Here is a 23,604-nt window from a genome sequence, read left to right as displayed (position 1 = left end):
CATATTGCTGCATCATTGCCAATCAAACATATTAACATATTTATGTGTCCTTTCCTAATGCCTTTGTAAAGAAAAGGAGGTTGCTTTATAATTTGGATAAAAACGTTTTTTCTGGCAAATTTCAGTAAAAATATAAAATTACTTAGAATATCTAGTGACAGTGTGATGCCAAGGAGTGCCTGTGTATCTTAGTATATCCTAAACTGCACAGGATGCTGCACAGGATGTCTGGTCTTGTTTGATGTGAATTTTAAAGATTATTTTTGGGATCTGAGCTTTCGTCTGTTTACATCAGAAAAGGCTACAAGTTCACTGGTTCAGTATCCCAAATTCCTGAGGCCTGATGTGATTCTGAGTTTTAAAAAATGACCCAAAGGTAATAGGGTGCATAATCTCTGTATTAATGTCACACCTCTAATATAACACCATTTCATAGTAAGAAACTTTTAGTGTTTTTGAAGGTGAATATGTGAATATTTACAGTAAATGAAATAAATGAAGGCTATAAATAGCCTGTTTTTGTGTTCGTTTCTAACAGCTTTATTGAGATATAATTCACATACCATAAAATCGATCCATTTAAAGTGTAGCTTTTATTGGTTTTGAGTGTGTTCAGTGAGGTTTTGCAACTATCACCGTAATCTTAATTTCACATTTTTAAATTAAGGATAAGGGAGTTTGGTCTTATAGCTGCTGGTTATCAAAGATGTAGTTTTGTTTGTTTGTTTTACTTTTCATGTTTAACAAGATTCCATAGGAAGTTTTGACCTCAGACCAAGTGGATCAGTAAACCTGGTTAAAGTCTTATTGAGAACCATGAACGTTTGCACTGGTGTCTTTAATATGCTTGCCTGTCTTATTTACTGTTTACAAATTGGTAAAGGAGTTTGGGTAATCAGGGATTTTTCTTTGGGGTTTTGTTTGGTTCAGAATGCTTGGATCCTTGTTTTGGTTTTCAACACTATGATAAATTGGAGGCTCTTACATAAATGTGATTTTCTGGAGTAAGAATCTGACGTCAGTATTTGATTGCTTTCTTGGCTTTGTGTTTGGTACATGCAGCCCTTGATTCTTGAATGAGTAATAGTGGTTTACAGTGTAAATAGGAATCTGGGTACTTTTTCTTTCTCATATATTTGCTTCTCAGTTTTGTGTTGCACATGACTTACACATGCAGAAGTAATTAGATTGTATTTAAATACATATAATTGATTTGTTTTTAGCTTTGATCAGGCGTTTATCACAATGTAAAAGTGCTTGTAAAATCTACCATAAACCCAATTTCCATTCTGTTACCTTTTGAAAAAAGGAAACATTTTTAGACATAGTAAACATTTAAAGAAGGGACCAAATGTGAAATATTTCTGTATCCCTTTAAAGAAATGGCTGTCTTAAAATATACCCCGGCTCTCTTTCTAGAGGCAAATTCTCTTCTAAGCCATTTTAAAAAGAACAATAACATTCAGTTAATTATGGAAGAATGATTCTATAAAAATTTAATAATGCTATTAATACATTTGCTGATTTATATAAAGGTTGTTTGAACCTACACCTTTGTGTTCAGTTGGTAGCCTTTTTTTTTTTTAAAGTTAATTACTCAAAAGCCCCTGAAAAATGTTAGATATTTGAGAGAAGTTGTGATTTCAGAGATAAAAGGAACATGCTGTGAAAAGTATGGCCATGTGGCATAATGACATAAATTCTACAGTTCTAATCAGGAGGCCTGTGTTCTAACACAGTTTCTACCACTACCTAGTTGTGTAATTGTGGACGAGTCATTTAACCTCTCCCTGGGTTATTTTCCTAATGTGGGATCTTCTGTGGATGCTTCAAGAACTGAATTATATCATTCTGTTTTTAAAAATAGTTTTATTGCTAATATTTTTTTTTCTTTCTTTCTTTCTTTTTCTTTCTTTCTTTCTTTCTTTCTTTCTTTCTTTCTTTCTTTCTTGTAAAATTGTAACTTTCTTTGTCTTCGAGAGTACTTCAGAAGTACTTATATTCATGATTTTTGGAGCACCAAGTATTTGCTACAAACTGAAATGGGCTGTGTCTTCTGTGTTTCACCTTTTAGAGACTGTTTGTATTAAAATATCTCCATATATTTTTGTCGAACATGATCTCATCTTTTTCATTATCTTTTAAACTTAAATATCATTAACACTTGGTTATCTGACATGGATTCCCTCAGAAGTTAATCATGTTTTCTAATTCTTAATGATTATGTAGAATAGAGTAAGGAGTTATGTCATTTTACATTAGCTGTGTTATCTTTTAGGCATATAATTAGAAATTGACTGTGATCCTTTTTCCTATGCATGAAAAATCACACATTTTTCTTGAATACCAAAATGAATTCGTCATTCTCTACAGAAAAATTAAAAAAGAAAAAAATCCTAAAAGAAATATTATCAAGCGTCAAACAGTAATCTATCCTGGGAACCTTATCATATTTTATCCTCTACTCAGAGGGCCAGATAGTAAATGTTTTGTGCTTCGCAGGCTGTGTGGACTCCTCAACAGTTATTCAACTCTGCTGGCCTTCTGAGAACAAGTGGACATTGCTATATTTTAGTAAAACTTTATCTAATAACACAGTTGGGCACCAGATTTGGCCCACAGACTGTAGTTCACTGGCTCTATCTGTGACTTAGTTGATATACCCATGTGTATTAAGTCATACAACTGTTCCAAAATATCCAGTTTAGGACAATGAATTTATAGTAGTATGAATCATTCAACTTCATACAAATTGTATACATTTTACAAAGGGCTTTCACATTCATTTTTATTTTTATCTGGATTTTTAATGCTTCTGTCAAGATTATTAATCTTCCTTTTTGCCTTGTGTGACCCTGAGAGTACATGATCTTTGCTCTGTTTTCCTGCTCTGTATTTTATCAGTGTACTAGTGAGCACACTGAGTAGATATCTCCAATCCTGCTTTGTGTTAGTAGGATCTCATATACCCTAGAATTTTGTGAGTAAATTCATGTCCAAACTTAGCACTATGACTATTCTCTGGACATCGGATTCATTCAAAATAATCATACAAAGTAAACTTTGGTAACAGTTCTCCCCTAAAGGACGCCCAAGTAAGAAAAAGGTGGTTTCCAAGAATAACTAGCTCTAGAAGGTCATAGCAGCTGTAAAAATATATCTTCAGTTGAAATTTAGCTTGTAATGTAAGGGTACTTGAATTTTTCTTTCTCATCTTTCTTGAATTTTTTTTTGGCAAATTACTTAGAAAGAAAAGTAACCATATTTAATTATTGCTCTTAATACAAAGGGCAGACACTTGTCACAAAGGAGAGCTGTCACTGAAAAAAATTTGAAAAGAATCGTACCACTTTAATAATTTTTTTCTCAGCCAGAATTGTTCATGGTGGAGTGATGGTTTATTTCTTACAGTGTTTACCTCCCGAGTAGATAGGAAGTGAGTTTTTTTTTTTTTTTTAATTTCTTGGTGATAAGTGCATTGGTGGTTGTGACATAGTTCAGTTGGAAGGTAGCAAAAAAGTTTGACAATATTATATTTACTGTGTTATAGCTCTCATCCTTCTCTTTAAAAATGGGCCATTTCGTTCTGTCCCAATGAGAAGTACTTAAGGAAATTGAACACCATGAGAATTACTGGTTTAGAATTTTTAAAATCTAAGACAGCTAAATCTGCAAAGAATATGAATTTAGCATATATTTTCCTGTTTTTTAAAACTCATCAAACCAACATCGCAAATCCTGAATGTTCTCTAAGTACATGCTAATAAGTATTGCTTTATTGTTCTTTTTGTGTGCAACTTTGTATTTGGCCCTTTTCAAAGTTATTTCAGATTTTCTGCAATGATCTGTAATATTTTCTTGCCTTTCTTAACAGGCAGCTGGTTACATGGGAGAATTTAATGCCTGCTGCTTTAGTAGTAACATGACCTGGGAATTTTGATTTTATTTTTTTGTACCTCGGTGCATCTCAAATCTAGGGCCTTTTGAGGATTAAATAAGTTAATGCATAGAAATCTCTGAGTGCCTAGTATACAGTAAGTGCTCAATTAATGTGAACCACTTTTATTTTTATCTATTTTAATAAGATGGTTACTTTTTTTTACAAAACAGCTAATATTAAAATATGTGCCATAAAGTTTATGTGTTTAGTTGGTCCTGTTATTATTATTATTTTTTTTAGAAGTCAGAATTCACTATAGGAATTGAAGTAAATGTGAATACTCTTATACTATTATGTACCATTGTAAAGATATTAATCCATTTTTATATTCATTAATCATTAAATTGTGTTATTCCCTGTAACACTAAAGTAGAAAGTGGCTGTATTTTTAACAAGGCTGTTTAGAAATAAGATTAAAAATAGCTTCCTCCCTGGGACCACAGTTTCCAGTCACTGAGAAGTATGCAATTACATAGAAATTTCTCATATCCCACAATAGCATCCTTTTGAAGGAACTGACATTACTGTTTAAAGGATATTCTATCCCTCAAATTAATAATGCTTCACATCTATCTAGTATAAATTGTAAACAATTTATATTGTTTACAAATCTTCCTAACATCTCAGATCACCTCCTAAAGACCTCAGGAAGTAAAGTAGGTAATTTTAAGACTCTCCATTTAGAGCTGAAGATGCCCAGAGGTATCATGTAATTTGATTACTTGTTCATCTTGTTCAGGTGAATTTGCAAGTCTAGTAAGATTAAATCTTGTCTTCCTGACTCCTTTTCTCCTTCTCTCCTTCTCTCTCTCTTCTCCTTTTTCCCTTTAGTTCCTTAAGACACCATATTCTTCTCCTATTCTTCACTAATTAAAAATAGCCTTAGAAACTTGACTTGGCTTTATAGTTCAAATATATTTAAAATACATTTGCAGATTTTCCTACAGTAAGGGAAGGACAAGCCTTATTTGCTCTAGGGGTTTTAAATGCTTTACTGTTGTTCTAACTCCCAGATTAATGCAGTGGCCCACTAGGGGGGAAAAACATCAATTGTTAAAGAAACTATGGATACTACTGAAAAATATACATAAAAGTTAAAGAAATAAGGAGCTGCAGTGTCACTTATCCATATAGATTTAAAAAAAATTCTAAGATAAATTCTAAGGTACATAGAACAGAGAGATCACATGAGACTGTGATCATTGTAGCAAGGTTCTGGCTCATCTAAACTGCCTTCATATACTGGCTTTCCAGCCCCCACTCTAGACTGCTGTCTCGTGTTCATTGTTCTTTTGTTCATTCACTCTGTCATTCATATACCCATTCACCCATCTAATATTGAGTACCTGCTCTGTGCCAGGTGCTATCTAGTTCGTGTGGATAGTATCCCTCGGTGAACGGGTGAATGAAAGAGACAAATCCCTATTGCCTAGGAGCTTGTATGCACGTGGGAGTAGTGAGACTCATTTCTGTCAGAGTGTGATAATCATTAGGATTATGGATGCTTAATGTTGCTTTGGGCTTTAAATTCAGACTTGACCTTTGCAATATATGATATCTTTCATATATGCTATGAGTTATAAGACTGGAAAGTTTTGAGAAAGCAGCTATTAAGGTCATCTGGAAAAATTAGGAAAGTCTTATGGAAGAGCTGGAATTTAAACTGGAAGTGAAGGGGGACATTTCAGATAGTGGCAACATCAGGCAGATGGATAAAAATTTGATTTATACATAGACTAATAAGGAAGCCAGTCCCACTGAGGGAATTTCGAAGTTCAAACAAAAATATCAATATTACTTAGGGAATTTTGAAGTTTAGATAGTAAAGATGAGACAAATTTTAGATACCATTGAATACTAGGCCAAAGATATTGGAATGTAATTATTCTTCTTTTAGATAGTTATTGTAGATTATTGATGGTGAGTAGTGATTAAAAAAAAAAAAAAAAAGGATAAAAGTACCTGCCATGAACACAAAGGAAGATAAAATTTCTAGTCCTGACGATGACTAAATAGCTTAGTGTCTTTGGGGAACACATTTAAGCTCTGTGGACAGCACCAGTTCCTTACTACAAAATAAACATTAAGGAGATGCTCTCTAAAGTTCTGGGTTTTTACAAATATAAATTTATGATCTCTAGATTTCTCTAGTATTTGCCTACCTTTGGCTGTAAGAGCTTTTTCTGTAGATGTTAGTGGTCTTTTACGTCAGATTTCACCTTGAGGCTGGAAAGGGTGAGAGCAATTTGAGGGTCTGGCTGGTGAACTGAAAATAGTGGTTGTGAAGTGGGTACTGTGTGGTTCAGGGTGGGGCAAGGGCAGAGCACCCTGGATTTACAAAGGACATCGCTTTGAGTCCTCGTCTTTCTACCTGTTAGCTGTGGGATTCTGAGCAACATACCTTACCTCTGATTTCTACCTGCCCTTTTGTAAAATACTTATTCACAGTTTAAAAACATCATAAGGTTTTAGAAAGAAATACTTCACAATAATTATGTAAAAACATCCTATAAAAGTTTAATAAACATTCATAATTAGTGTTACTACTACTAATAAATAATTTCCTCCATATTCCATAGTGGAATATAATGACAGAATAGAATGTTATTTTCTAGGCACTCCTCTCTTCATTGGATGCCAGGACCTCATCTGAGAGGTATAAAATAACAGAACAGGTGTTTAAATTCATTAGGCAATTATCTCTTTCCTCATAATATCTGATCTCTCATGGAAAAATATAATGGAGCTTAATTTGTACTTGCTTTAGCGTATCATTTAGGTGACCTGCATTTATTTAGATTGTTTAAGGAACAAGCAAGATATGTTGGTTGATTTGAGATATGGTATGGCATAGAACAAAAATGGATTTAAGAAATACAATCCTTACTCTAAAAGTTCTAGTGTGTTTTATTTAGGAGTTATTATGGAAACCTATTCAAGAATGGAATTTCTTGATATTATTTAAAAAGGAATATTTGAGTTACAGAGGCTCAATAAAGATTCAAATGCATCCCGTAATTTTTATTATTTTCTGGTATTCTAAATTTATAACATGGTGTTAAGATTTTCATCTTTTGGTTTTATTGTTTGGAAGTGTCACTGGTGTTCATTGCTATATTGATGGTGCCTAACAGGGGGACAGGGAAGATCAGTGCCTTTGGACAAGGGCACAGGGCACATTAAGTAGGGAGCAAAAAGACAAAAAGCCTTCCAGTCAGCCATTTAACCAGTCCTTTCCACTTCCTCTTTGCTTAGTTCAGACTTACTGAGTGTCAGTCACGCACCTGGAAAGCACTTCTTGCTTGTCTCCCAGCAGGGTTCTAAAGGCCAGGAGCCAGTCAAAAAATGATTGACGTTTGAGTCAGAGAGCTTCCACTAAACCACAACTGTTAAAGCAGACAGAATTCCCGTTAGACAGATACTTTTTGGACCTACTCCAATGATAATAATCTATTAAAACAAGTTGCCTAATCTTATAAATTAACTTGAAAAGAGAAATGGATGTGGGTAAATTGCAAAATGTTTGCATGCATAGGTTCAGTTTATTTAATTTTAAATAATTAGAGCATGTCAATGATTAGTACTAATTGGAGCTGTGGTGGGCTGAAAGAATTATCCAAATGTGTTTTGAAGACTTATGAGAGATTTTTGCATTAAATCTTATTTAATTCTAGGATTTTTTTTAAGTTGATATTGCTAAGAATCAAAGATGTGTCTAAATTTAAATAATACCAGATTTTAATTCTGTCTGAAATAATTTGAAATATTTAATGATAGATACAAAAGTTAGACATGCTTCAAAAGGAAGACTACTGGGGAGAGTTTTAATGGCCCTCAAAAGAAGTATTTAATAAATGCAGAATTAAACTAACTTAAGGTAAAGTCAAACTTTGGGGTCATATTGAAGTCTTATTCAAGTAGAATACAAATAGCACAATGATTATATGGGTTTCACAGTTTTCAAGTTGCTTTGTTTCAAAATCTTGTGAAACTGCCTATGAGCTTTTTGAACACCTCAATTCCCATATATAATCTTTAAAAGTTAGCATATGATTAAAATTTAATTTCAAATCTCATATTAAAAGAGAATAAGAGAAATGAGGTAGATTACATTCACATAAAGACTTCATCTGTTCAGATTGGTAGCCACCACCAGTAGACTCCCCAAATCGCACTTTGTCAGGTTGCTTCTGGTGTGAAGACCCTTTTGGAGAGGATATCAGAACAGAACCTGAACTGAAAAACATTTTGGTATTTTTAGTTTGTTGCAAAACATCTGGCTCATGGCCACTTGGCAACTATATCAATCATGTCTATGTCCGTATAGCATGAAATGTGCAACTAGTTTATTTGTAAAGTAAGTATAATGTGAAGATCAGCCTTTTGATGACACATTCTAGCTAATAAAGATATGCATTTAAGAAATGCTTATTTTAATGGTACAGATGTTAACTTGCACTCTCAGGAAACCTACTTTGTTTATTTATAAAAGATATCTCCTTCTAGGTTTACTGCTTTACTTTTCAAAAAGAAATTCACTTTGAGTATTAAGACTATAAGTTTGTAAGATCATTCTTTTTTTCATGAGAACTGAATTTTTGGTTTTAGGGTATTTTCAAATAAATAGCATTAGGTTACTGCTGATATCACTACTTTGGTTTCCTTATGACTCTTCTATATTAATGGAGTAAAACAAATAGTCCACCCAACAAAGGTTTGGAAGTAGAGTTGTTTTTTCTTTAATAAATTCTAATAATCATAACTCCCTTTACAACTCTGATGTCCTTGAAAATTTGGCATGGTTGTTCATTCATTCTGGTTATTTTTGTTTGTTTGTTTGTTTGTTTGTTTTAGGCAGGGGTGAGGTGGGGATAGGTGATGACCCCTTCTGCTTCCTCAGTAAACCCAGAATGTTCTACTCAGCTGATCCTGTGAGGTTTCTAGTTCTGTTTGATTCTGCTCTGAATGACTGCTAATTATAATACCTAAGTATGTGCCACAGTGTCATCTGGGAATTTCTGAATAGTTATAATCACCAGATAGTGAAAGAAGAATTATATAATTGATGGATGTTGTCCCAAGTGAAAAATTTTCTTTCCAAAACTCTACTCTGCCTCAGCTTCCCAATAAAAAAATAAAAAATAAAAAATAAACACCAAAAAACAAGAAACAAAACAAAAAAACAAGTGTTATTTTATAAATCGATGTGATATTTTGAATTTAAAGACAAACTCTCCATGTGGGAAAAATATAGGATAAGGGCTGTAATCTATATATGAGAAAAAGTTAAAAAATCATTTGTTCATTTGGACATTGATAACTTTTTATATTCAGTAGAAGACAAGTGTAGTTATTGAGTAGGAGCATATTTCCATTTAAAAAAATTAAGGATTGAAATTATACTTATTAAAGAATGCCTACCTATATGGAATGTATATTAAGTTTTATTCGTATATATAAAACCTTTTTCTTATTGGTGTCTTTTGTATCTTCATAGGAAAACTCCCACATTCATTAAATAGCTGTCTATTAGGATATCTTTGAGAGAAGATGGCTGTATTTTGGCGCACCCACTGAGGAAAGTCTCATTGTGGTTTGTCTCTTTATGTTTCCAAATTGCAGGGCTCACATGCTTAACTCATTAATGAGACTGGAACGCATCTCATAATGGCTGGTTTGTCGCACTAAAGCCACACAGAGTTAAAAGAATGTTGCTGTTTAGTCTATTGGCACAGGAACTGCATTTGCAATGCAGTTGCCCACTTGAGAGATCAATAGAAAAGAGTTCCTTTTCCAAGTTCAATTCATTTGTAGCTCTTTTATTTTGATTTCTCTTCCTATTAGGTGTATTCTTAAAGTATAACGAAAGGAATTTAATGAAAACCAAAAGTGTTTTAATAGTTAAAGAGGTATCTTCTTTTGTTTAAAGTATTTTTTTGTTTCTTAGGTCATAAAGGATATTCTCTTCACATATTTTCTTCATAAAGGCTGGATTGTTTCGTGGCTAACCTGATTTGACCATAGTGCAGTGTCTGGTGGCAAGTGTTAAACCTCTTATTTTAAACTAAACAAGATTACTTACTCTGAAGACTGGCATTCAGGGACTTGCTTTTAGGGTAGTAGGTTAGGGGCTGTGGCACACCCCTTGCAGTTCCAGTAATTGGACTCTTTGGGTAATTCAGTTTCTTTTAGCTCTAGAAGAAACTTGCCATGGGTACACAAGAAATTGCTAACTGCTTGATTTATCCATGTTATCCTAATGAGGAAAAATGGGTCACCATGCCAACAAAAATACCATAGCAATGGGTTTAGAACCATGCTTCCCTTGATATTTTACTGATTTGGGGGTTTATAGTATGTATACTATAAATTGTCTAGAGTGTCAGACAAAAACCAATTTGAAATCATCTTTTTATACAATACGTCTAAACAACTGCGATCATTTAACCTGAATTTTACTTCATTCTGTCGTTCCATCTTTCTGGATTAATTTGAAAGGCAGTTAAAATGTTAATATTCACTTATGTTAATATGCATTTATGCTAATTGGTGTTAATTTTCAATTGTTAGTACAGTTATCCCTCAGTATCTGTGGGATTGGTTTTAGAATCCCCATGGATACTAGAATCCGTGGATGCTCAAGTTACTTATATAAAATATCTTAGTATTTCCATGCAACCTATATTTGCATATAGGTTACAGCAGGGTATGCCTGTATATGACTTTATTTGTGTGGATTTAGTGTAGTGCTTGGTGTATGGCAAATTCAGGTTTTGCTTTTTGGAGCTTTCTGGGATTTTTTTTTTCCCCTGAAAATTTTGATCTGTGATTGGTTAGATCCAAGGAAGTGAAACCCATGGATATAGAGGGCCAACTATATTTCTTTCCTTGAAACTTTCAAATATTGATCTGTCAAAACCCATCTATTTAATTTCACTTGGTTTCTAAAGCTTTTATTCTAGCAACAACCACTCTAAATAGACTTTATTTTTTAGATTTTGTTTTTGATAACCTTCACAGTCTTAAGAATTTCTAGTTAGATATTTTGTGAAATGTTCTTCATTGGAATTTGCCAGATGTTTTTCTCATGATTAGATTTTTATGGGTTTTGAGAGGAGGAACGCAGGTGAAATGACTTTTTCATAGTGTAATATCAGAAATACACAATATCAGCATGACATCACTGTTAATATTGATTTTAATAACCTGGCCTGAGATGATGTTTGTCATGTTTCTGTGCTATAGCATTAATCTCTCCACCTTCTGTCCTTTCCATACTGTGCGCTTTGAGAGGAAGTTACTATACACTGCCCACATGTATGGAGTGGGGAATCGTACTTTACTTCTTTGAGGGTGGAGTATATATATATATATATAAATAAATTATTTGGATTTCTGCAGGGGGGAAGTTTTCTCTCTCACTTATTTGTTTGTTATATCATTTATCTATATGGATTTATACATTGGATTATAATTTGGTACTACTTTACTAATTTTGATATTCAAATTATCCCAGCTTTGGTCTTTGAGAGCTCTTTAGGCAGACTCCTGTCTCCTTTTGACACTTCAACTTTGTGTGTGTGTGTATGTGTGTGTGTACGTTTTTTGTACTTCCTCACTTAAAAGTGCTCCAGGTTCATCTTGTACATTTTCTGCCCCAGCCCTAAAATCAGTCTGTTTCTCCAAGGAACCCTGGTTCCTTTTATTGGAAAGTGGTATTAGACAGCAAGATGTGAACACTAATACCATTTAAATAATAAATAAAACAAACTTCTAAGTAAAATTAAGAAGAATATCCTTCAAGTATGATTAAATGAAAGGATAGATGGTCATCTTCTTTTTAATTTACATTTTTAGTATTCTATATAAAATATTTGTTTTAACCAATGTCAGTTGGTATCATAGGCATGAATAAAGATTATGAGGAATTTCAAATAGGCTAGTAGTTGTGATTGTAACTGAAATGAGAAAAAAAGAAAAAAAAACTTCTGGTGACCTTTTATTATCAAATCAACCCAAATATGTTTAATTTTAAACTTTGGATAAATATCATGTGTCATTCGTTATATCAAATGCATGAAAAATACATTAACACCATTTGGATTTTTACATAACCATATTCTCCCTTGATGAAAGCCTTGTTGGTAAGTGTTAATATGGTCTAAAAAAATCTGTACATTTCCATCAATGAAATTTGATCTATACCTGATTATTAAGCTATTAAATATTTATCTGGGTATGTAGGAATGCTTCCTGATGGATGTCTGAACTCTACATAAAGTATTATGCAGTCAGCTTGAATAAAGAATTCCTTATCATTGAAAGTGCTGAATGTCTCAGTACTATATTTTTTATGCCCTTAATCTTTAAATTCTTTCCTCACAAAGACTGGCTATGTCCAGCATTGAACTTCTTTACAGCTTTCAAAATAGCAAACATTAAAATTATTTTATCTTGTTTGTTAGCTGATGTGGACAAAAGTTTCTAATCTTATATTGAGGGTAATTATTAATAAGGGAAGCTATTTTCTCTTTGAAATGAAACAGAAGTACCCTGACAACTTGATTATGGCAAAACTTTGATTAATCACATGACTAGGTTCTAGAAACAATTACTAATCATCCTTTAGCCATGCACTCATTCTCGTCACAAATTCTGAAAAGTATGTCTTTATATTCATGTTCAAGTGTGAGTCTGCAATGAGAACTGTTTTGGAAAGGAGGGAAGCTAGGAGAAATCCTGTATTAATATGAGGAAAGCTTATCACTTCAAAGATGTATGGTGAATATAAAATAGAAGATGCTAGAATTTTGTTATGTCTGGATAGCCTTTTGTCTTAGTTATTCTTATAACTTTCAGATACTGATTTTTATCTACTTTATTATTACAACTCTACCATCATTGCCAAGGGGTGAATTTGGAATTAAATGAGCCTTCTGCTTAAGTAATTTATTTTCATTAGTTTGCCAAAAAGTAAATTTCATGATGGTTTTAATACTCTAAGCCAAAATGTTTACATTTTTCTTTCATCAAGTCTAAAATATTCCTTTTTATTTCCCATTGTACCTCACAAAATATGAGATCAGAAGACAATACTAAAGCTGCTATGGTGAATGGCAGTTTTTCTTGAGTAATAGAGAGGGGAGATGTTATAGTTGGCTTTTGCTTTTCTCTCTTACATTATTTCTTTAGTCGAAGTCTTTGAAGACAAAAATAAATCACTACAGGGCTTCTTTACAGGCATCACCACTAATTAATATTACAAAGTCTTCTCATTAGCTTTGACTTCATATTTCAGGTGATGTTGGGAATGGTTTTGATGTTTTATGATAAATTTCATATTATTTGCTGATTAACTAATAGCTACATTCTTTTATTCCATTCATGTATCCAAAGACAAGATAAAATTGTCAACCATGAACATTACATTCTTAGCCGATTTTCATCCAGTGATTTCCTACATTTGACATTTACAAAAAAATTCCTCTAAAATTTTGTAATTAGAAATATATAGTTTTTTTTCAATAAAATGGAGATCAGAGCTGATTTCCCTTTTTATGTTAAGGAACTTTTAAAAAGATGAAAAACATTTGTATTTTTAGAAAAATTAGACTTTCATAAAGCGGATTTATATCATTTTGTAAATACTGAATTATAAAAGAACCCTGCTCATTCAATAATTGACATGAAATGTGTCTGGTGAGAATTTTTTTTAAGAAATGCAATGATTTCCCCATTTCTAATTTTACTTTTATAATGAGGTTGTAGTCAGGAAAATGTTCTTCCAGGACATATATCATTGTGTTTATGTATACTTTTCATGGAGAGTAATGGAGACAGGCGGAAAAATGTGATATAAAAGTGACAAGGCCAAGTTTCTGTGAATGATTACAAGTTATTTTTAAATGGCCTTGGAGTTGTGCAATATTATTAAATATATGAACCTTTTAGGAATTAGGAGCAAGGATTTATTATAAAAAGATTTAAAATGTGTGAGATAATGATAGCTAGAAACAGTCTTTTGGTGAGGGTAAAAGTTGAAGAATCATTTATTTGAATACAGTCACGCACCACTTAACCACCAGGATATGTTCTCAGAAATGTGTCATTAGGTAACTTTGTTATTGAGTGAACATTATAGAGTGCACTGACAAAAATCTAGAAGTATAGCCCACTACAAACCTAGGCTGTGTGGTATAGGTTTTTGCTCCTGAGTTACAAACCTGTACAGCAGGTTTATACTGTACTGAATACTGGATTCAGCACTGTACTAAGTATTGTAACAGTTGTTCATTAACATTATCAAATATTATGTGATGTAATAATTGTTTGTGTTATAATTTTATATAGCTGGTAATGCAGATTTGTTTACACCAGCATCACTACAATATTTCAGATCTTTTAAAATCTTATGGACCACCGTCAATATGTGGGCTGTCATCGAGTGAAATGTCGTTATGTGGCGCATGACTTACCAGTATCAGGCTCTGTAGTAACCTCTGTGGTTTCAAAAATGCATCAGTTATATCCCAGATCTAGAAGAGCAGTTTTGGATAATATCATAATTTTGTATCCCAACTGAAGTGCATTGTGTTTTTATCTAATTTTCTTGTGAAATTAAAGATTTTCTAACAAAATTAAGGTAAGGATCACAGAATAATTATAGGTTGATTGAATTGGGACATGAGGAAGTATTTTCTAATGTTAAAAAGTGAAATAATTATAAAATAATAACTACAATAAATACTGAATATAAAAAACTATAGGAATTAACATATCAGATCCTCATGTGCCCATGACCAGAATTTAAATATGTTTACATTCTTTGTATATTTGTTTAAAAAAATTGTTTTTTTTAATCTAAGAAATGTAAATTTAGGCAGATTGGATTATCAAAACTTTTAGTGTTCTTTCGATAAATTTTCGGGGGCTGTGAATAAACAGAACCCACTCATAAATTTGAAGCCACCTTCGTCTCTTACCCATCCATCTCCATCCACTACCCCAGAGATTTCATCATCTCATGCTTGGTGTAATTATATCTAGACTTGGAAATAAAAAGACTTTACATGTATATGTATTAGGCATTTGTGAAAAATATGTATTATTTTTTCCTGAATGACCTGTATGATTTTATAATATGTATATTTTGCTTGTTTTTTTTGTTAGTCATGTTATCATATAATCAATGATTTGATTTGCTTCATTTGTCTTAATATTTTTCATGTCAATATATATAAATGTATTTATATAATATACATATAATTTATACGTATATTTTTTCCTTTTAGTTGCATTATAGAGTCAATGATATGGGTATATACCATGGTTATTTCCACATTGCTCTATTGAAATTTTTAACTATTTTCTTATTTTTGCTTTTATAAACAATGATGAATTAGATATTCTTGTGTTTATATCTAAGAGATTTTGTGAGAGAGTGTGTAACTAAATCCAGATTACCAAATAATAGAAAATGCAAATTAATTTTTAAAAAATACTTCCAAATTTTCCACCCAAACTGTGTAATTTATATTTTCCCATTATGTGACAGTTCTTGTTTCAACACAATTTCAGTGACAATTAAAAAAAATTTTTTTCACTTAGATTAATTTGAAATATATTTTTTCAATTTGAGTTTCATTTTTATTAGTGAATGAGATTGAGCACTTTTTCAAATATTTTTATTGTCCGTTTCCCTGAATTTTCTGTCTGTATTTTGAATCTATTCATTCTATTGAACTATGTGCCTTTTGTGATTCATGTTTAGGAGACTAATTTTTTTTTTTTTTTTCTGAGAACAAATCCTCTGTCTTCTGTATAGTGCAACAGGCTCGAATATGTCAGCTCTGAATTCTCCTTATTACGAGCTCTCAATTCCTTTGTAGCCTGACCTTCGTGACACTCGCTTATTATACTAAAAATTCAGTTTGTCCCTGAGACTGGAAGAAAGCATTATTTGTGTTTCATTATGGTTTATTCATTTAGAATGAGGAAAATATGCTTTAAAACTTCATGAAATGAAAGCCATAGGCCAACAGTATTTTTAGCGTCAGTACCATGAATTAGGCTGGCACAAGTTTGCAATGATTCTCAGTCCAGTGAATTAGAGCCCCCTGTGGAGATTTTAGTCAGACCAGGGTGTCAATATTTTTAAAAGCTTACAGATGAAATTAATGGTCCTGTATGTTTTAAAACTATCTTTTGAGGTGCTATGATTCCTCTCATGAAGTGTTTTTCTAAGATGGGATAGAATATATGAAGCTCCAAGAACACGGGGTCTCTTATCTCTCTTCTTACAGATGTATGTATATCCAGTACATAGTAGAGTTCCTGCTACCTATAGCAGACTTAATGATATGTTGATTAAATTGATTATGTTTTTGCTATTAAATTGCAAACATCTTTTAATGTTACCAGTCAAAGGTTATACTCAGATCATGTTTAAATTTTCCTGCCTTTGAAGTCTCATCTTCTGTATGTGGATTTTCATTAGTTTTAACTTTCAAGTCTACGGTGGCAACTCCTCAGAACTCTCATGCCTTATCTTAGAAATACCTTCGTTGAATCAATTTGATACACAAGCCAAGAACAAAGAAATACTGAGGCTAATTGTATGATCATTTTGCTTCCAGCTATAACTCAGTACAAATTTGTTAATTTGATTTAATCCATAAATCAGAACATAAGAACGAAAATTAATTAACAAAACCTTTTCCATGCTTTCTTTTCTTTTACCTTATTTTTAAGACTGTTTCCAAAAGATTGGTGCATGAAGCTAGAAGAGAGATTTGGTTTTATCAAAATCCTATCTTTATGTGTGATATACTTACCAAAATTCTGGAGGAAAGCATTAAAGTGACATAAAACTTATGATTTTAAATTTAGGCTGATATTTAAAAAGTGGTAGCTAATTATTAGACTCTTCCACTTGAAATATTTTCATATCAGTTTTCTTTTACTTGTTAGTCTAGTTTTCCTTGAATTTTGTTATTTATTTAGCCCTTACAGACTTTACCATTAAGTTAGAATGAGCATCTCACTTTGGAATTTAGTATCTCTTGATCTTAGTTATGTCAGTTGTTTAAATAGGAGACTGTCTATGAAAATGTTTTGAATGTAAAGTGAATAAATTAATACTAACATTTTGTTTTCACTTATGCTTTTTTATTTTTGTCATTTTCTCAGTATTTAGACTTCTTATATAATATTTATCACTGAATAGTTTTTATTACTTACATCTATATTTTATTTTATTGTATTTAAGTATTCTCCCAGCATCATAAACACTAGAATCCTATTTTATTAACATCTTTGATCACAGTGTCTTATTTGGATAATAATTTATTTAAATTTAATAAATTACTAAAGATGCTTTTGTTCAAAAATTAATGAATAAGGTAGTTTTGTCTTATTATGCCATTTCTGTCTTTAGAAATAAAGTAGAATTCTGGAATTATTAAAACTGACTAATTCTGGAGTTTCATGACTAGCAAAGAAACCCAGTTATATTTCCCTCCCTATGCAGTTTTCTTACTGCTTTGCTTTTCTTCTAGCCCGATTATTGCTATTTCTGTAATGCTTCTTTCTTTCTTTCCTCTTCTCCCCTCAGTCCTACCAGAAGATATTGTTATAGAAAGGCTTTTAGTTACTCTTTGAAAATGGACTTTTGGTACAAATTCAAAATTGAATTATTTCTCTAATTCAATCTTCTTTATCTATGGTATCTTTTCTCATTTACTTTTCCCAAATGATATGTTTCTCCCTTCTTTAATCTAAGAATACTCAATAATGTGATTGATCCATTAAGTTATTGCGACTTTTAACATTTGGTTTTATATGGCTTCAATTTTTCTTTCTATAATCAAGAAATTTTAAGGACTTAGCTGTGTAGAATTTCAGAAGAGCCAAGATAATGGTTTGAAGAAGTATTCTTAGATGATAAAGAGGCTTTGAACCATATCGTTTTTCTAAGAGAGGCTGAAAGTGAAAAATTGGTGATGACTGAACATATTACTTACTCTTCCTACCATTAAAAATTCCATGTAGCATTATGAGAATTAATTTTTAGCAGAGGTCTGCCACAAATGTTTTTAAAATATTGAAAATTTAGCATTACTGTGATTTGATACTAATGAACATTCCTGCCTCTTAAAATTGTTTATAATTTCCATCTGTTTGCTGTTGATAAAAGCCAACATAACATGTGTGAGGTGATATCTGGTTGTGGTATTGATTTGCATTTCCCTTATAATTAGTGATGTTGAGCATCTTTTCATGTACCTATTGGCCATATGTGTATCTTTTTTGGAAAAATGTCTGTTTAGACCCTCTGCCCATTTTGTAATTGATTTTTTTTCCTATTGAATTGTATGAGTTTTTTATGTATTTTGAATATATTAACCCCTTATCAGGTACATGATTTGAAAATATTTTCTCCATTGCATAGATGACCTTTCATTTCATTAATGGTTTCCTATTCTTTGCAAAGGCTTTTTAATTTAACGTATTTCCACTTGTTTATTTTTGCTTTTGTTGCCTTCAATGGATTGTTTTTTAAATGGTTTCAAGCACCATTCGGAATGCCATTGAGTAAGAAGGTCCTATGCAAGGCCAGAGTGTATACAGTAAGAGATCACATTACCAGTGAAGGATTGAGGCTGAGGTATGGTGTCCATCCCTCTCTCTCCTCCACTGCTTCTTCAGGACTTTGATTGTTTGAGGTCACTAAATTTCTATTCAGGTTGAACATTTGCCAGAACATCATCATTAACAGGGATGCCCTTTTGCCTTTCTTGCCCAATTTTCTTTTCTATCTTTCTCTTAAAATAGTTAGGTTCATTAAAGTCATTTTATTTTTTTTTTAAAGTTGTCATCAATATAAACAATTTTGGATTCATGAGGAGTGTTATGAAATGTTTGGTATCACTGATGTCAGTGGCAGCATGGGATAGCAGGTGAGAGCCTGGTTTATAAATTCTGCAAGAAGATTGAAGATAATGAAATAAGGACTTAGACATAGCTAAATGCTATTTCTACTTTACAGCTGAGCAGACTACTGTCATAACACCCCCCACACACACACACACACGCACACACACACACATAAATTTTTTATCATGACAGCTCTTTGTTTTTCCTCGGAATCTAAACTATACAATGAAAAAGACAGTTACTAGGTCTTATTAGCTGCCTACTATATACCATGCAGAGTGCTAAGTACTTTTACATTGTGATCTTGTTACCACTGGGGTGATGTGAAATCTGGCATCTCAGCAGCATGGGGGAGGAAAGGGATAACAGTGCAGAAATGTAGTTAGCATTTTTCCTTGGTTCTTCCTCATTGCTGCAGTGAAGAATCACAGGCAAGTGAGATTTAGAAAAGATTTATTAAAGGTATATTTTAGAAAGACAAAGCATTTCCCAGGGAGGCACACGGTTTTAGTGAAGAGCTGTTACAAAGCTCAGTAACGACAATCAGGATAACCAACAAAAAAGGGCCCGGAAAGAGGAATGTCTGCATTATAGCTGGGCTGTGATAGGTGGTTCTTAGGTGATTGGCAAGTGAGGTCATTTTGATTGACAATTGGCTGCTATATAACTCTTTGCCTAGTGTGTAAATGCGTACCCAGAGTTCTACTACCATTGGGGTATTCTTTGGGTGATCTCTAGGCTGGGCCCCCCTATTCCTTTGTTCTCCCTGTTGTTCATATCTGACTAGCTACTTAACAATCTCATTTTGACCAGATGCTAATTCCAAGATGAAATATATTCAACCTATTTTGTAGACGTCAGAAAATTGATGCTTTGGTTATTGGACTTGAAAAAAGGAATGAGAAGAAAAGATGCTCATCAAAAGTTCTATACAAAGTAGAATTCCACAGTCAATTTTTTTCAGGTTAAAATTTCCCTAAACATGTTTAAAAGGAGATACAAATGTAGTCATATATTTGAGACATAATTCTCTTTTTAACTGTCCATTTAAAAATGTATTTCATCTCGACATGCTTAGTGAAGTGCTCTCATGCTTTATTGATAATGATCTTAATCTTCTCCCCCTCTCTTTTGGTTTCAGGGGAAGAACTTGTCTCTTTTCCTCAGCATTTGTTTGTTAACTTTCTGGGGGACTTCCCTTTTGGGTGCCCGTTTGTACTGGATGGGAAACAAACCACCAAGCTTTTCCAACTCTGACAACCCGGCTGCTGACTCAGATAGCTTCCTGGCTCGCACACTCACCTTCTTTTACCTGCCATCCAAGAACCTTTGGCTGTTGCTCTGCCCAGATACCCTCAGTTTTGACTGGTCAATGGATGCTGTGCCTCTAGTCAAAACAATTTGTGATTGGAGAAACCTACACACTGTGGCCTTCTATATTGGACTCCTCCTCCTTGCCTACTACAGTTTGAAGAGCCCGACCACGGAAAGAGAATGCGATGGGAAATTTGTAACAAATGGCAAGCAGAATGCAAATGGACATAGCTGCCATTCAGATGCGGAATACCGGAACTCAGAGATTAAGTCCAGCTTTGCATCCAAAGTGGAAAATGGCATTAAAAATAATGTATCGCAGAGAACACAACTTCCTTCTACAGAGAACATTGTTGTTCTGTCTTTATCTTTGCTAATAATACCCTTTGTTCCTGCCACGAACCTGTTTTTCTATGTCGGCTTTGTAATTGCAGAGCGAGTATTATATATTCCTAGTATGGGCTTCTGTCTCCTCATTACAGTGGGGGCCAGAGCTCTTTATGTCAAAGTCCAAAAACGGTTTCTCAAGAGCTTGATTTTTTATGCTACAGCTACCTTAATTGTTTTCTATGGACTCAAGACTGCAATCAGGAATGGAGACTGGCAGAATGAGGAGATGCTGTACAGGTCAGGGATAAAAGTAAACCCAGCGAAAGGTAATAATTTATTTTATTCTTTTGCCTAGACAATTTATTCTTTCTGCCTTTTTCTGTCTTTCCTTTTTGCCTTAAAACACATTATTAAGGACGAAGAAGTCCTTTTATGCAATACCCATTTTTACTTTTTCAGAAATGAACAGTACAATTTTAGAGACACATCAGCATATTCCGTATTTGGAATAGGGAAACCCTTCCCTCTGTTCTTGGCTGTGTTTGTCCAGAGGTATTAGAACTTCTGTTATGTGAAAATATTGACTATCATAAGAGTTTAGAAAAACGCTTGCTTTCCACATTTTTAAGTACTGATATGGACATTATCTCTTTCATCGTGTAATAAAAGTCAGGTTTTACCCCTTAAGTATACTTTTGCTCTTCTGTTTTCTGAGCATTGCCTGAGGAAATGCTACAAGACTTAACGTTGACATCTTTAACAGATTTGGAGGTAAGGCTACCTCTGAATCTTGGAATCATGTCTCTAGGTGTCAGTGTGTATGCATGCAAGTGTGAGTCACCCTTAGCTTTGCAGAGGCTAAATAATCGGGGTGTTGCCAAGTAGTTACCACTTGAGGAAATAAATTTTTCACTGTACAATGAAAAGATTGATCATACTTTTTATTATTTTTGAATTCTAAAGTTATTTTAGCAAATCTCAGAATCTATAGCCTGAGTATAAAGTAGTTTCCTTTAAAGCATAAAGGAATAGTCAAAAACTATTATAGTGGTTTTACCTGGTTTAGGAAATTACATGATGACGGAAACTAGAGAGCAATTTAATGAAAATAAGTTTACACTTTAATTGCAGAAATATTTACTAGTAAATAGTGCCAAATAGTCTTGTTCTTCATAAGTCATTTTTTTAGTTATCCCTTAAATTATGTTTGCTTGCATAAAATTTAAATTGGTCTTTTTCTACTTTTTCAAACACAATTTTATACCAGTATTCAGATACGAAAAGTAGGAAACTGTTTCAATGTATGGAATGACTGCTGATATTTATCATGATATAAATTGAAAGATCTAGATACCCCAGAAGCAACTCTGGCATCCTTATCTGATTGCCAATTAAATCAAGAATTCAGTGAGCATCTACACATATCTTTAAGCCAAAGAACTAACTGTTGGTACCTTTAAGGTATAATAGATTGCAGGGATTTTAATGGGACTAGAAACATTAAAATTAAGCTAGTGCATAGCATATAATTCCTTAGTTCTGAAAAAGTCTTCACCATTCGGCTTTTAGGTAGAGTGTTACAAAAGTTATTGAATGCTTGAACCTAACTCTTGCTGTTAAAATTGTTGAAATCAGTTCTCACAGATGCTTTTCAGGTTTTCTTCACTGGTGATGTAAGTATATTAAAGAAGTCTGTGTTGCCAGTTTATTTTCCTGCTGTTTAAAACAGATAAATAGTAAGGAATTAAAAGAAAAAAAAACACCCAACATACTATTTGCATCACAGGGTCGTTCTGAGGATTTATTAAGTGTATTGGTTGAGTTTTAAACTACTGTAACAAAGAACCATGATAACAGTGACTTAAATAAGATACAAGCTTTATTCTTTCATGTAACAGTCTAAGTATGTGCAGCCCAGAGCTGATAAGATGGCGCCATGGGTTTTCAGGATCCAAGCTCCTTCTCTTTTGTTCTCTTGCCATCTCAGTAGTGTCACCCTGTCTGTATGGTCCAAAATGGCTCATTATCACATCAGCACTTCAGCTAAGAGGAAAAAGGACAGAAAAGGGCAAATGGTGGGTGTACCCATTCTCTTTAAGAGCATATCATAGATATTGCACACCCCGTGTTTGCTCACAGACTTTTAGCCACATTAAGCTTCAAGGAAGGCTGAGAAGTGATGTCTTTATTCCTGGAAGCCAAGTCCCCAGCCAAATTTTACTACTCTGGAAGAAGAAAAGGGCTGGTACTCAGATACTGGAGTCTAAGTGTCACTTGCTGTCCCGAAGTAGGTGAAAGCATTTTGTAAACTAGATATTTTCCAGCATTACATACTATTACTGTTGACAGTTATGATTATGAGTCTGATTAGTTATTTTGGTGCCATGTTTAAAATGTTTGATCATTTGTTCAGTTATCCATAAACTCGATCATATGTTCACTTATCCATTCACTTAGTGAAATGATTACTAAAACATTTACTTGATTTTCAATATAGTTCTATGTCTTTTTCTTAACAAGAAATGCTATAGTACTTAGGCACTCAAAATATTATTAGTTAAATGAATATATAACTGACCAGTATTAGAGGTCATTTGTGACATCAAAAATTGAGTTCTTAAACCACTGTTCTCCAGCCAACTGCTTTGCCTGAAGCCTTTTACCATCTCAGTCCATGGCAACTCCATTGTCTCAGCAGCTCTGGTCAACACTTTGGAGTAATCCATACTTCCCTTTTCTCTTTCACATCCTACATCTATTTCATCAGCAGATTCTCTCTGCTCTGTCTTCAAAAATGCACCCAAAACTTGAGGACTTTTTACAACCTCCACTGCTACCACCATGGCCCAAGACAATTTTTTCTTTCATCAGATTATTACTAAAACATGTGACCTGATCTCCCTGCTTCTATTTTCTTGCCTTTGTAATGTTTTGTTGAAAATGACAAGATGTATTGGGTAATAGTGTTACCTTTGGGACCGACTGGAGATGAGTATTGTGCCATCGGCTGGGGAAGGGAGAGGGGTAAGATGGCTCAGAAATGTAGTTAGCATTTTTCTTCTGTTCTTCCTCACTGATGCGGTGAA

General features: G+C 33.2%; 1 protein-coding gene across 3 annotated transcripts in view; it reads left to right on the top strand.

The window, feature by feature from the left end:
- The window catches only part of TMTC2 (transmembrane O-mannosyltransferase targeting cadherins 2), a 345,050-nt gene that overhangs the window by 152,953 nt on the left and 168,493 nt on the right, over nucleotides 1-23,604 (top strand). For all 3 annotated transcript variants that reach the window (XM_016143610.2, XM_016143578.2, XM_016143600.2), the window contains one exon: nucleotides 20,016-20,844. In XM_016143610.2, coding sequence (XP_015999096.1) covers nucleotides 20,097-20,844 — 748 coding nt within the window. In that variant the 5' untranslated portion in view covers nucleotides 20,016-20,096. The remainder of the gene's footprint in view (nucleotides 1-20,015; nucleotides 20,845-23,604) is intronic.

Source organism: Rousettus aegyptiacus, unplaced genomic scaffold (assembly GCF_014176215.1).
Source record: "Rousettus aegyptiacus isolate mRouAeg1 unplaced genomic scaffold, mRouAeg1.p scaffold_m13_p_2, whole genome shotgun sequence".
NCBI classification, from domain to species: Eukaryota; Metazoa; Chordata; class Mammalia; order Chiroptera; family Pteropodidae; genus Rousettus; species Rousettus aegyptiacus.
The sequence above is the reverse complement of the archived record's forward strand: the minus strand, read 5'-3'. Positions and strand labels throughout refer to the sequence as shown.